Here is a 14,742-nt window from a genome sequence, read left to right as displayed (position 1 = left end):
CACCCCACTTTCCCTCTCCTCTCTCTTTCTACCCACTCTTTCTCCAGAGGAGCTGAAATTCCTCTTCCCATTCCCCCAACTCTGCCTTAATCCACCCCCTTCCCTTCCTCTCTCTGTTTCTCTGCTTAACAGAGAACTGCAGTTTGCTTTTTGTTGTATCTATTAAACGCCTTTATGTTTCACTGCTGTTAATTGTTAGAGTCAGTGAGTGAAGTGTTTCCTTGTCTTCTGCAATTAAGTGCTCCTCTGTCAGCCCTCTTTCCTCGGACAGCCCTGGGTGGGGACACCTGTTCACTCCTGGAGGTCCTGCCCCACCAGGTCAGAGGGAGGCGTCTTCAACCTGGTTTTCCCTCCCTCCTCTCCCCCTGCTCCTTTGAACTCCCTTTGTCCCAATTTGCTAAATTTAAACTCGGCTTTTTCAGAAGGGCTCTGTGCTCTGACCAACTAAATTAAGCCTCTCAGTGCTCCTTTCCATGGCCTTTTATGAACCTGCCCAGCATTAATTACCATGTTTGTCACCGGGTAATAAAAATCTCTGAACTTCCTGCTACCGGATTATCTTTTTAAAGAAATGCAACTCACTTACAGTTGATAACCAGAGGCCCTGCCGTCCTCAGCCTACCAAAGCCATGTGATTTATCGCAGCTGGATAAGCCTCTGCACTTTTGTGCAGGACAAGCATGCTCAAATCAGCCCTGGTTTCCCCAGTCGGAGGCTGTGCCTCCCTCATCCCCTGTTCTGCTGAGGGCTTACAGGCTGAGGATTAAATGCTCGCTCCCCACCAAAGCTGGCGGGCAAGTAGCACAGGGTTAGTCCCACCGCTGGCCTCAGCAAGTGGCGATCATGTTCCTGTCCTCTCTCCCCTCATAGACCACGTCTCGGTTGGAGGACTCGGGGACAGTTTTTATGAATATTTGATCAAATCCTGGCTGATGTCGGCCAAGACAGATACGGAGGCTAAAGATATGTACTACGAAGCTTTGGAGGTAAGATGGCACCTGATTCTTCATGGGTGGTTGGTCATTGGCTCCTGGTCTCTCCTGAGAGACCCCCACCCCCCACCCTCACTCCGGGTTAGCTGGCCAGAGGAACAGCCAGACAGTCCCCTCCCCAGCCTGGCACTTTGTACGCCCTATCTTGTGACTCTTCTCAAACACCTTGAAATTAGGGCCCTGTGAGCGGCCTCATTTTACACATGCAAAACCAAGCTCTAGGAGGTGAAGTCATTTGTCTGAGGTCTCACAGGAAGCAGCAGGCAGTCTGATTCAGAAACCACAGCGTCTGTGCTTCAGGTGATGTGTCAGAGCCCAGAGCACAGCCAGACAGTAGGTTAGGAGCCCCCAAGTGAGGCTGCCAAAGTAAGACCTTCAGTTATCTTCCTGCTGAACCAGAAGTGACATAATTAGCACATCCAAGCTGGGAGGGGCCTCCAGTTCTGTGCCTTCTCATTATGTGGATGGAAACCAAGGCCCAGAGAGGGGAAGCCACACAGGGCAGAACTGGAGGAGCTGGAGCTAGAGCCAGGTCTCCTAAGCCAGCCCCCAAGCTCTCCCCGCTGTCCCTCAGCACCCCTGGTCTGTCCATGGAGTGTGGGATGAACAAGGATGCTAGGCTCAGATGAGTCCCTCCAAGGAGGCAGGGGCTGTAGAACATATGGGGAGTTGGTTAGCCTGGGCTGTTGGGAAGGGGCCTATGGAATCCCATCAGCCCATTAATAGATACCTTTGAGCCCAACTGAACAAAAGGCACTGGGCAGGCTCCAGGCCTTAGTTTCCTCAAAAAGTACATTGATCAAGTTGGATGCTGCCACCTTGGTCTAAGCCACTACCTTATGTCCCCTAAACTGGACTCCTTGCTTCCCCTCACCCTCCCTCTAAGTCAGTTCTTTCACAGCAGCCAGAGGAGCTGGAAATGCATGTCCCTCCCTTTGTGGCTCCCTTAGCACTGGGAATAAACCAGGCTCCTCACCTCTGCCCACCATCCTTAATCTGGGCCTGCCAGTCACCTGAACTCTCTCCCCTTTACTTTCTGAGCTCTGGTCCCTGCCTTCCCCAGACACATCAGACTCATTCCCACCTCAGGGCTTTTGTACTCGCTCTACCTGGAATATTAATTCAAATGGCTGCGTCCTGCTCATTGGTCAACTCAAATGCCATTGAAATTAGCCTTTCCTGGCTTCTCTCTTTCACATACCTTAGGATTATTATTATTAGTCGTCTTCACCCTTATCAGCATCTAAAATGATCATGTGTGCATATTTGTTTCTTGTTTATTGTCTATCTTCTTGAGCTGTCTAGAGCAAGGATCTTGTCTAGTCATTCACCCTGAATGCTCCACTCCCAAAACAATGCCTGGTACCTGCCTAGTACCTAGGAGTCATACAATCACTATTTTGTGAACAAATGGATGGATGGATGGATGGATGGATGGAAGGAAGGAGGGAGGGCGAGAAGGCATGAAGGCAAGAAGGATATAGATGGGTGGGTGGGCAGATAGATGATTGGATGGATGAGTGAGTGGATGGTTGGATAAATGGATGAGTGAATGGATGGAAGGATGGATGGATAGGTGGACATGGGTGGATCGGTGGTTAGATATGGGTGTGGGCAGTTGATTGGATGGATGAATGATATACAACTACAGTCTGATCACATGAATCTGGCCAGGAATGGTAGTCTTTAAAAGAAGCACATTGGAACAGGCCTCCCAGGCCGTACATCCTTTAAACTGTGGGCTTGCTGATAAACTTTCCCTGCCCAGCTCCCTGGCACCAAGACCTCAGTCATGAAGCAGCTTCTGGGACCCCAGTCCCAGCTCAGTCCGGCTCAGCCCCATTCACTCTGAGCTTCTGCGGCTGAGCTTCAACTGCAGCCGGCACTTCCTGTCAGGGATTAGCATTCAGGTTCAGCCGGTGGCAGGGTGTGCTGCCTGGAGAGGCCCTTTCTGCCCTTTCTGCCTTCCTTGCAGAGTAAACATAAAGTTAACGAGCAGCCCGGTTCCTAGCCCTCAGGGCACACTGTAGTTGAGGCTTCAAGGGAAGAAATGGCCATGAATTATTTAAGGAAACGGGGAGCTTTATAGAAGCACTTGATTGAACAGGAGAGAACTCAGCTTTGCTCCTGCATTTGATCTCCCCAGTGAAGAGCCTGCAGTGTCTCTGACCCTGGATAAAGGCTGGGCCTCTGGCGAGTCTGGGGCTTTGAAGAATGTTCTGGTGGTTGTCAACCTTGTTGCCATGTTAAAAATCACCTGGGGAGCTATAAAATCCCAATGCCCAGGCTGCACCCCAACAAGGTTACTTCAGAACCTCTGGGCTGGGGCCCAAGCAACAGCCTTGAGAGCTGCCCCAGGGGCTCCTGTGTGCTGGGTAGAGCAATGCCCAGCTAGGATGGGCGTGGGGGGTTCAGACAGGCTGGCCGGGCACACCCTTGGGGGTCATGGGAGAGGGGGCAACGAGAAGAACAGGGAGCTCTTGTCCCCGCAGGCCCCTCTGGGCAGGTATGCTGGGTGGCTGGTCTTATTTACCCGCTTCTTGCAGATAATGAAACCGAGACTCAGAAACACCCAAGATCACATAGCAACAAGCGTCAGAGCCAGGGCGCAAACACGAGTCTCACTGACTCCGCATGCAGGGCTCCTGCCTCCGCTTACCAGCTGCCAGATCACAGAGGGTCTTGCTTGGCCTGAGGGCCCTCTCAGGCGTGTGCAGGTGGAGTGCCCTCCAGGAGGCAGTGGAAGGAACAGTCAGTGCCAGGTGCTGAGCCAGTCTTTGAATAGCCCGCCTCATGACCATCCCAGGAGTTATTATTCCCATTTTACAGATGAAGAAGCGGAGTTTTCAGAAAAGTGAAATAACTTGCTCAAAGGCACCCAACTCTCAGACCGCAGAACTGAGATTCAAACTCAGCTCTTTGCTATGCCTCTTGCTATGACTTTAGCCTTTTTACCAGTCAGTTGCCAGCCTGTTCTGTCCTGTGTTTCGCTTAGGGTTTTAGAAAGCCTTGGTTTTTTGTTTTGTTTTTAACCTTTGCATTTGCTTGTCTCATTTGTAACCTCAAAGAGAGACTGTCCTATCATTTCCTCTTTACTACAATTATTTAGCTTGAGGTTAACCCCAAATAGAAAGAACTGGTGGGAGACAGTCTTGAAGGTGCAGACTTCTAGCTGCAGTAGGGAGGCCTCCTGGGATCTCCCCGATGTCTGTGTTCTCTCTTAAGTGTTGACAACGAGTAACTGAACCAGGTTTCCGCACCCGGGGTTAGCCCCGCCACCCGTTCCCACACCAGCATGCTTAGCAACGCAGAGCAGCTGCAGTGGACTCAACTCTGCCCGGGAACTAGGGCCCAGCCCAGAGGTGGCAGCTCTCTTGGCCTCCCCAGTGCTTCTCCCCATGGGGAGCAGGTGCTTTGACGCGTTAACATCATCAGAGCTTCCCCATCTGCCACTCAGCGAGGGTCCTGCAGCCAGCCCACCAGCCTGGGCCTTACAGAGGGAAAAGGGAAAAACATATCAAGGAGCAAATGTTTGAGCATCTCCCACATGCCAGGCATTGGCTGGAGCTTGGTGGTGGTGGCTTCTACCATCACCCAGCACTCAGTCCTGGGAGAGAGACAGATGTTCCACAGAAACACATAGAAATGGGTACACACACATCGGAAGAGCACCATGTAGAAAGATAACAGGGTAGTAGAGTAACGGGGCCACAGTGGGATAGATTGGGGTGTCCTTGCCAAGGAAGTGGCATTCTGGAGGGACCTGAAGGCAGAGGTGGAGGTAGAGTTGGGACAGAAGCTTGCAGGAGAAGCAGTGGTTGCGGCAAAGCCCTGAGACAGGTGGAAAATGGTCTTCGTGGCGGTCATGGGGCAGAGAACTTCTGTGGCCTCGCTCTGCGAAGTAGGACCCCTCCCTAAGCTTCTTTCTGTCTAGCCCCTCAATTTGTTTCATCCAAAGAACTGATCACAAATCATGATTCTTCTATTTGATTTTTTTGGAAAGTCTCTGCACTTACAGGTGAGCTCCCTGAGGCTGGGTCCAGGCTGGTCTTCAGGGCTGTGTCCCCGGCCTTGAACACAGCGCTCCGAAAATTTCATTGAGGGAGAAGTGTGGGGGGTGGGTGGCACATGAATGAAAAGAGGCCAATGTGGTTGGGGCAGGGGCAGAAGGAGAGAGGGCCAGGGCAGACTGGAGAGGAATTATAATAGCCAGCATTTATTAAAGATTCCCTGTGCTGAGAAATACGCTAAGCTCTGCAGACACATCCAGTTTAACCCTCACAATCCTATGAAGCAGTTCATGCTCTTATCCCCATTTTATACATGAGGAAATTGAGGCACAGAGAGAACATAGAACCTGCCCAACGTCACACAGCTTGGAACTGGTAGAAATGGGGTTTGAACCAGAGGAGTGGGCACCTGGGCGTCATGTTTGAGGCATTAGGCTAAACCTCAAGATACAGATCAAGGAGTGCTGGACTTTTGTCTGAGAGCCCTGGGAAACTGTGGGAGTTGTTAAACAGGCAGGAGACACAGTCTGGTCTGCTGTTTACAGAGTGCAGAGACCACGCACCCCCCACCCCCGGAGAACAGCCTGGAGGGACAAGAGTAGAGTCAGAGGCCCAGTCCGGAGCCCCAGAGGCTCTGCCCTAGATGAGGACCCACAGGCTCATCGAGTCCAGCCTTGTGACTGTGTGGGTGGCTCCCAGAGACTAACGGCAGGAAGTTGGAGGCACAATGGCCTGACACCTACACCCCCCAACATCCCAGGAGCCTTTTCCAACAGCATCACCTTTTGTGGGAGCAGCAGAGGGTTCTCAAAGCCCCTTGCCACCGAAAGAAGCAGCTGTCGGGTAGTGAAAGGACTGTGCTTGGGCATCTGGGGGTCCTTGTCCTGAGCCTGGTGTGTTGGGCGGCCTGGAGCAAGCCGCTTGACCCCTTTGTCCACACGGGCCACTACAGCCCATGTACCTGACTTGTGGGCCTTGAATGAGGAAGCATGTGATAAGGAAGGGCCTGTAAGAGCAGCTCTTATTTTCTGCGGGTCCTTTTGGAGAAGCTGATCAAATATATGGACCCTCTTCCCATGAAAATACCCTCAAAGTGTCTCTTACAATTTTGAGGGTACTCTGGACCGCCTCAGGCTCATCCATCCACAGGCCAACTGGGCTTCAGGTTCAGATTCCCTATCAGAGAATATAATGGAGAATGATAATGATTTTTTAAAGATGTTTTCCTAAAAATATTTTGAATGTAGAAGATTTAAAAGTCTGTGTAAGAGACTTGCCCTGGGGAGCTGTCTGTGTCTAAGCCCCCAGCAGGCACCAGGCCTCAGCTGGGTGAGTGGCAGAACCTCCCGCCAGCCCCATCAGGAACAGCCCCCAGCCGAGGTCAGCAGGCCTCCTTTGCCTGGGATGGAGGGCTCGACAGAGCTGCACTCGCTGCTGTCTCCAGAATGTTCATTTTCCATCCTCTCCCTTCCCTTCTCTGTACCCTCCCACACCCTTCCTCCTTGCCCAATTCCCACCTTGCTCCCAGGCAATAGAGACCCACTTGCTGAATGTCTCTCCCGGGGGGCTGACCTACATTGCTGAGTGGCGTGGGGGGATTCTGGACCACAAGATGGGGCACCTGGCCTGTTTCTCCGGGGGCATGATCGCCCTCGGCGCTGAGGATGCCAAGGAAGAAAAGAGGGCCCACTACCGAGAGCTCGCGGCCCAGATCACCAAGACGTGCCACGAATCGTACGCCCGCTCAGGTAACCCTGCAAGGGGAAGGGGCAGCAGGAAAGACTGAGGCTAGACACTGGAAAGAACTGGAAAGACCTGCAGAGTGGCAGTGAGTGAAGGTCACTGGCCTTAGGGAAGCCTCACCTGGGACTTGACACAGAATTTGAATGAGGAGTGTGTTATCCCCACACTGAGATTGTCACAATTAAAGGGAACACAGTTATGATTTAGAACTTTGGGTGTGCCAGGTGTCATTCACACCTGACGCACGTCATCACTGAACCTTGAAACACAGATGAGGAAACTGAGGCTCAGAGATGACAGGACCAAGGTCCTATGTGAGAGGCACAGAGCAGAGGGCCCTCCAGGTCCTGAGGCAGAAACGTTGACCTCCTGAGCCTAACAAATTCCTTCTCCCTGAGCTCCTACCGCCAAATGTATCTCTGCCTTTCCTCCCTGGAACCCTCCCATTTAGGGGATCTCACCACCATCTGGCACCACCCTGTCATCATCCTTTGATCTAAGACCCCCAAAGAGCTTGAGAGCTCCTGGGTTATCCCCACCTGCACTCACAGCAGAACTGTCAAATGCAGGACTCAGAAGCCACGTTAAAGAACATGAGCCCAACCCTGCATGTTACATGTGGGGAAACTGAGTCAACCCAGAGCAGGGTAGTGACTCAGCCAAAGCCACACTGCACCTTAGTAGCTAAGCTGGAGCTAGAACCCAGGTCTTCTGATGCCCAGCCCCACCTTGTGTGCTGCCTCTCTAAACAGTGCCCCTCAGAAAAAGCCCTAGCCCCCGTGACCCCATAAGGGGCCCACTGCTCTGAGTTGTAATCTGAGCCTTGGTTGGAGGAGAGGACCCAAGTTTTGCAGTAAAAATTCCTGGCTCCAGTGCCACTCTGCCACTCACCAGGTGGTGGCCTCCGTTTTCTCATCTGTTCAATGGGGACCGTAACATGAGTCTCCCAGGTGAGGCAGAGGGTCCCACAGGAAGTTCCTGGCCAGCCACCTTCAGCCCACAGCGTGGGAGGTGTTTCTTCACGGTCCAGCGAAAGCGTGACCGTGAGCGCTGGTGGAATCCAGAGCTCCTGGAGCTTTGCGCAGGAAGCCAGCCATTTGCAATGGGTCCTTACAACTGGTCTTCAATTCCCTTCAAGGAGCTGTCTCTGCCAGCACCATAAACAAACAGGAAATCTCAGGAATAATAAAAAGCTTTCTATTTGTTGAGGACAATCAACCCAGACCATAAAAGACAGTCCACTTAATAGAGCGTGTTGTTCCAGCCAGCCCGGCTCGCCCACGGATGGCTGCAGCAGGCGCTCTTGCCCTCACCCCATTAGCAGCCTGGCAAAACGACTGCTCCCTGATGGCCAGGAGCAGCTGCACCCTTTGAGAGGATCAGAGGGGCTAAGGTCTGCCTAATTCCACTTCAGGAAGCCCTCCATGAGAGAACAGGATGTCCTGCAAAGCTCCAATCTGAATCTTGAGGAAAAGCAGCCCAGGATCTCTAGGGGTCCTGAATCCTGATGGGAGGTGGGGGGCACGAATGAGGACCAGGGCTGGGCCCTCAGCTGACCTGTAGGATGTGGAGGCATTAGAGAGAGAACGATCGGACCCACATACCCTAAATTTGGGGGCTAGTGAGTCAGACCCAGGAGAGAAACAGAGGACAGCCTGGGGGAAGGGCATCAGACAGATCCCAGGTCACATCCCAGCTCAGCCACAACTTGCTGTGTTACCTTGGACAAATTACATAGCCTCTCTGACTCTCAGTTTCCACATGTGTGAGAGGGAGATAACATCTGCTTTACCAAAATAACATTTTTAGAGTTTTGAAATAGTGTATGTAAAACACCCAGCACAGCCCTTGAAACCATAAATGGTGGCTGCGGTGGCGGTGATCGTGGTGATCATTCCAAAAAACAGGAACAGCAGCAAATTGTCCAAAAACAAACAGTGACAACAACAAAGCCCGGACCTCATCAAGGCCTTTTTTATTCAGCCTCCCTCTGCCCGAATATGTCCCTTCTGGGCAAATCTTCCCTCATCTCCACCTCAGCAGTCTCCCAAACTGTCAGCTCTGGAAGGCTGGTTCTGGGAAGTGTCAGAAGCAGTTCCCAGAGAAAGGGGATCAGTTGAGAACTTGCAAGTTAGCAAATTAAAGGGTCTGATAAGTCCTGCAGGCAGGAGACCTTCGCTTTATATAACCCACTGCTCCCCAAGTGTGTTTAAACCTGCAACCCTTTCCTGGCTGAGCTCTGGTTAACATCTTGCAGAGCTAACGTCTCAGAATACACAGTTGGGAGAACCCCACCCAAACCTTTGTCTCCCTGGACTGCTGGGAAGTTCATTTGGATTCTTGGGTTCTAAACTATGAAAGTTTTGAGGCCTCAGGGTCTTGCTTTGGCCAGCCTGGGCCAAGAGGGGAGCTGTGCAACTGCCAGGCTCGGCCTCATTGGGCAAACCACGCAGGCCCACCCCGTGCCAGTCCATCATCAACCAGCACCCCAGCCAGGGCTCCCAGACAACATCCATCTCTCCTGGGACAGCAGATCCTGAGGAGCAGGAGGTGGGAGTTCTGACCCAGGCTCCGGATTGGTCTTTCCACAGATACCAAACTGGGGCCTGAGGCCTTCTGGTTCAACTCCGGCAGAGAGGCTGTGGCCACACAGATGAGTGAGAGCTACTACATCCTGCGGCCGGAGGTGGTGGAGAGCTACATGTACCTGTGGCGGCAGACCCACAACCCCATCTACAGGGAGTGGGGCTGGGAAGTGGTCATGGTGAGTGGCAGGGGGAGGTGCGTAAACCGGTGGCAGAATTCACAGTCGGTCAAGCCAGGCTGGCATCTGGCTAAGATTCAGAGTGCAGAGGGTCAAAGTTTGGTTGTAGAGCCAAGAGTCCCCAGCTGTGCAGAAGCAGGCCAGGAACTCGTGAAGAGTGTTCTGAGTGCCCAGTAGCCTTTGGTGCCTGCGCCAGTGTCAGCAAACTTAGAGGGGCAAACTCAGGGTGACAGCCAGAGGCAGCCCAGCACACACGTGGTCATTGCTTTTTGGAGCCTGGACAGATGACTTTAGATTTTTCCTCTCAAACAGGAAAGGGCTGCTGGCTCACCTCCCTCTTCCCAAAGCCAGACCAGCCCTGGGCAGCCCCATCCATCTCTGCGCTCTGCCCCCACCCCCATCCACTCTCCCCTTTGGTGTAGATGTCAAAGCCAGGTGTGGGGACTTAAGAAGGTTCCTTGATGGGTGCTGAGCCTTCTCTGTTGTTCTCCCCTGGCCCACTGCTCTCGGAGGAACAGACTGTCCTGGGGAGAGCCCCACACCCAGAGCACCATACTCAGCTGGGCACAGGGCCTGCTCAGGTTCACTGACATGTTCATTGGCCAGGGTCCCCCTGCTTTCCTGAAGACCCTGTTTCTTGATTGAAGGCCGAGCATTTTGTGCTCCTGGGCCCCACCTACAGACCCTCTGTGCGTAAAAATTGCATTTCTATACAAAAGGCAGACACAGCCTCTAGCCCAGGGACTACATCTCTACAGGGAATCCCTGGGACATGCCAAGTCCAGTCCCCAAATCCCAGCCCACAAACATCACCAGTGTCTTCCCTGACCTCTGTGGGTGAGTCTGCCAGGTCAGTCTAGTTTCGCGAGAGGCAGAGAAGCTTCCTCTAAGTTCACACCAGATGAAGAGCTCAGGGCAGGCAGGGACTGAGTTCTCGGTGTGGATCCAGGGAGCATAGCTCCTCCAGATCTGGGCAGGGCAGATGAACCCTTAAAGAGTAATTCAGCCTGCTGCTTTCACAAGTGCCGGATCCCCAGCCAAGGGTGGGGGGGCCTGCCTGCCCAAGAGCTGGGCAGGCACAGGTCTTGGGGGGCCTCTCTCCTGACACCAAAGCTGCCTTCCTTTTCTTCAGGCCTTAGAGAAATACTGTCGGACAGAAGCCGGGTTCTCCGGGATCCAAGATGTATACAGTAAGGTTCCCAACCACGACAACAAGCAGCAGACTTTCTTTCTAGCGGAGACACTAAAGTGAGTTGGGGCTTGGCCGGTGTCCTTCCAAGAGGGCAACTCAGGCTCTTCTTGGGTGGAGGGGGCGATCAGCAGTCCCCCCTTCACCAGCAGTTAGAGTCTGCTGACCCAGGAGGGGCCCCAGAGGGATGGGGGCTTAGGATCCAGAGGGTTATACCATCAGGGGTAGGCCTTGGGCCAGGCCAGTCTCTCCACTCAGAGAGTGAGACCAGGTTGGACCCCAGGCCCCTAAGCATTTGCTGTGTGATAAGCTAACTTCTTTAACCTGTCTCTTCAGGTAACTTAAATTCTCTGAAACTCTGTCCTCATCTGCAAAATGGGTAGAATAATAACCATGATGGTGTCAATACTAGTCACTGCTGCTGCCTGTCCTTCAGCAGTTCTGCCGCTGCACGGTGCCCTCACTTCCTTGTGATGGAAGTTGGCCTCCTCATTTCCTCGCTGTTCCCCCAAGCAATCCCCTTGTGCTTAAGTCCTTGAGAATGGATTGGAATGGTCTGTTCTTTCCATTAAAAAACCCAATGGCTGGGAAAGCTGGAGGTCTGGAGTCGCAACTCCCTGTTCGTTTTAGAGCCCGAAAGTCCACTTGAGTGTCGAGGCTCCTGGAACGTGAGCAGGCAGCCCAAATACCGGTGCAGTACTCAGGCTCCCCCTGCAAATAAAAGAGAGCCCAGGCCATAAGGGGTCCTAACAGGTGGGGAAAGTACCAGAATGAAGCTGGTTGGGCGGGAGGTACAGAGTAGAGGCTGGGGGCAGGGCCAGGATTAAGCTGGGTCTTTCTGCCCAAAGCTCAGTGCTCCCCTCGGTGCCCACAACTCCTTCCCAGAGACCTCTTGCAGGCAGATTTGGGATCTCTGACCTCCCTGCACCCTTGAGAACGGGCCTGTCCCAGGGGCCCCCAAAATTCATTCCCAGCAAGTACCCTCTTCCCTGGAGTGCTGACAGGCTGTGTCTTGCTCCCCACCCTCTACCGCGGTACAGGTACCTCTATCTTCTGTTCTCTGAAGATGACATGCTCTCCCTGGAAGACTGGGTGTTCAACACAGAGGCCCACCCACTCCCTGTGAACCACTCAGACAGCTCTGGCAGGGATGGGGGCTGACCTGACTCCCTGCTGCTCCCTGAGACGCCTTTTCGGGATTTGGGGCTGTTCTCAAAGGGACTGGGAATGTGGTCCCCTGCCTGGCCATCCCAGCAGATGTATTGGACAAGCAACTTCTTTTCCTCTGTGAGGAGACAGGACTTGGAGATGCAGCAAGGCCACGCCAGGCCCAAACATTCCTTTCCACAGAGAATTTCTGTGAAGCCCACTCACTTGCCATTCCAGGGCCACAGCACCAGAGGTTTGTATTGCAACCTTGTGTATTTGATCCACTTCCTTTCGTTTTGAGGGGTTTTTTTTGGTTTTTGCTTGATTTGCCTTTTCTCTATGGTTATGTTTTATCACAGATTAAAAATATAGTTTTCAAAATCATGCGCTTTCAAAAACAGTATCATCCCAATAAACTAAACCTTAATGTGTTTGCACACGCACACAAAATTTTGACCCCATTTTCTATATTTGAAATTCCTTTTGTCCAACATTTGTGTCATTTACCTTATAATTTGAGGAGGGGGTCCCCTTTGATTTGGGCCGAAGTATTAACAAATCACTAGTGCTGTTTTCATTACTATAATGGAAAAATCTGTAAACTTACAATAAAAGAGTTTATTGAATAAGGAATACGATTTGGTTCATTGCACATCAGTGACTCCTGGGGAAATCATCGCAATATTATCATCAGAATAATCAACCAGCTGTTGACTTAAGGTATAATTTGGTAAAGATGCCAGCTTCTATCACTTTCCCTTAAATTGGTCCTAATATATTCAGGAAGGATAAAGCCAATCCTTAAATAGAGTTGGATATTTATACTTACATCAAGGCTTGGAAGAAGCCCAGAGAAGGGCAGCAACTTGCCTGAGGTCACACAGCCAGTTAAGGCAGAGGTGAACCGAGCCCCAGTTGTTTGTGCACCACCCCAGTCCTGTGTTCATCTATTCCATCATTCAGCAGATACATCGTGAGTGCCTGCAGGGGCACAGACACGAGGCTAGATGCCAGGGACACAGCTGTGAGCAGGACAGTCATAGGCCTCGCCCTCAGGGAGCATACAGTCAAGCAGGGAGAGACAGACCTTGAAGTAAAATGACTGCAAGTTACATGAAATGCTCCACAGGGGACAAGCGGGGCAGAGGTACTAATGCCTGGACCTACCTTAGGGGGTCAAGGAGAGCCTCTCTGAGCAGATGACCTTTAAGCTGAGACCTGGAAGGTAAGAAGGAACAGCAGGAAGAGTATCCCCCAAACCCACTCCCCGGCCCCCGACCATCACCCCAGGAGGAGGCCATTCTGCAAAGCAAGGAGTTCAGGCCCTAACAGTGAAGGGAGAGCTTCCTCTCCATCACTCTCACCCCTCTGCAGCATGTACACGCGGCTGACTTCACAGGGCAATTCCGAGTTCCTCCTCAGACTCAGCCGCTTCATTTTTGCGTGTTAGTAAACTTAAGGAGCCCCGGGGATGCTGGGACCCTGGGCCAGGTGACGTGGCTTTAAGCCTCCACTGTGGGAACCTGGGCGAGTCACTTGTCTCTCTGGGCCACTCCTTTCCATCAAGTAGAGGGCAGGCCCTCCACCTCACAACGAGAAGCCGCCGGTGCCCTGGGGTGTGAGAAGTGCTGCGGCCTTGTTCTGGAGACTCTGCACGCTTCCAGCCTCTTCTTAAGCAGCAGTCAGAGCTACAGGTGAGCTGTCCACGTAGCAGGAGCCCTGGTGTTTGGTCAGTAAGTTGCTACCTGAACCCAGCAAATCACTTCAATCTTAACAGGCACCAAGAAGGTGGCTCCAGTGACCTGCTTGGGCCCATTTAAAAAAAAAAAAAAGGCAAAACAAACAAATTCATTACACAAACATTATAGAGAGATGAGGAGTATCTTTATGATAAGCAGAAAGAAAAATCATTCACCTTCCTACCCTCCAGAATGGATACTGTTACGTTTTCTTCTAGATCTTTTTCTATGAATGTTCAGAATATATTTTTGCAAACATGATATTATACCTGGCAACCTGTTTTCTTATAATCTGTTCTCCACTAAACTATGTATTGTGAACATCTCTCCTTGTCAACATACATTAATCTCACTGCTGTACCTGGCTGTGTCATATTCCATCATGTGCTGTACCATGCTTTCTGGATCTAAGCCCCTCCTGCTGGGCATTTGGGTTTGTCCATTTGGGTTCTTAGTTACAAATAATAGATGACAACTCTGCCTAACTTAAGCAAAAAAAAAAAAGGATATATTAAAATGCCTTGGAGTGGAATGCCACAGAATCTCAGGAGAGTGAACAGTCAGACCTCTGGAAGGACTAGGAAGATGGCTTGGTCAGGGATCCAGGCTACAAAACCCAGTGGGTAGCCTCCCATGTACCACCACCAGGACAGGTGAATCCAGATGTTTGCTCCAGATCCTACTGTCTCCATCCAAGGACATGAGCTTCCAAATGACTTGGTCTGAGTCATGTGTACCCAGCCAAGAGTGGGGCGAGGCATCTTGACTGACAGACCCACCAAGACACCATGCAATGGGCAACAGGCTGTTTCCTGGAGGAATAAAGGGATTTGCTACCAAAGTAACAGACCTGCCGGCTGGCTCGGCAGAAACAGCACGACTGTTCTCATGCGTGGCTTTAATTTTTTCGGCATCATAAAGAGAGTTATGAAAGCAAGCTGGACCCTCCCCCTTTTCCCTGGTACCATTCCTTGGAGTCAACTCCTGGAACTGACTCTCCAGGCAAAGCCACTTTGCATTTCCCCAAGGCCCCAGGCTCCCCCCTGGGCCCATGTCGCTGTTCCCCTCTCCTCCCCACAGCATTCTTGTCTTCTGCATTATCGCTGGGAGCAAGTTGTAAAAATGATTATTTTAAAATTCATCCTCCAGGAGGGCG

At 51.9% G+C, this 14,742-nt stretch overlaps 1 protein-coding gene across 1 annotated transcript in view; it reads left to right on the top strand.

The window, feature by feature from the left end:
• MAN1C1 (mannosidase alpha class 1C member 1) overlaps positions 1–12,480 on the top strand; it is a 122,039-nt gene extending 109,559 nt beyond the window's left edge. The window contains exons 8-12 of the mRNA XM_072975087.1: positions 871–986; positions 6,531–6,750; positions 9,337–9,509; positions 10,642–10,757; positions 11,739–12,480. Coding sequence (XP_072831188.1) covers positions 871–986; positions 6,531–6,750; positions 9,337–9,509; positions 10,642–10,757; positions 11,739–11,859 — 746 coding nt within the window. The 3' untranslated portion in view covers positions 11,860–12,480. The remainder of the gene's footprint in view (positions 1–870; positions 987–6,530; positions 6,751–9,336; positions 9,510–10,641; positions 10,758–11,738) is intronic.
• Positions 12,481–14,742: the final 2,262 nt, after the last annotated feature.

The sequence above is a fragment of the Vicugna pacos genome, chromosome 13, assembly GCF_048564905.1.
Source record: "Vicugna pacos chromosome 13, VicPac4, whole genome shotgun sequence".
Classification (NCBI taxonomy): Eukaryota; Metazoa; Chordata; class Mammalia; order Artiodactyla; family Camelidae; genus Vicugna; species Vicugna pacos.
The sequence above is the reverse complement of the archived record's forward strand: the minus strand, read 5'-3'. Positions and strand labels throughout refer to the sequence as shown.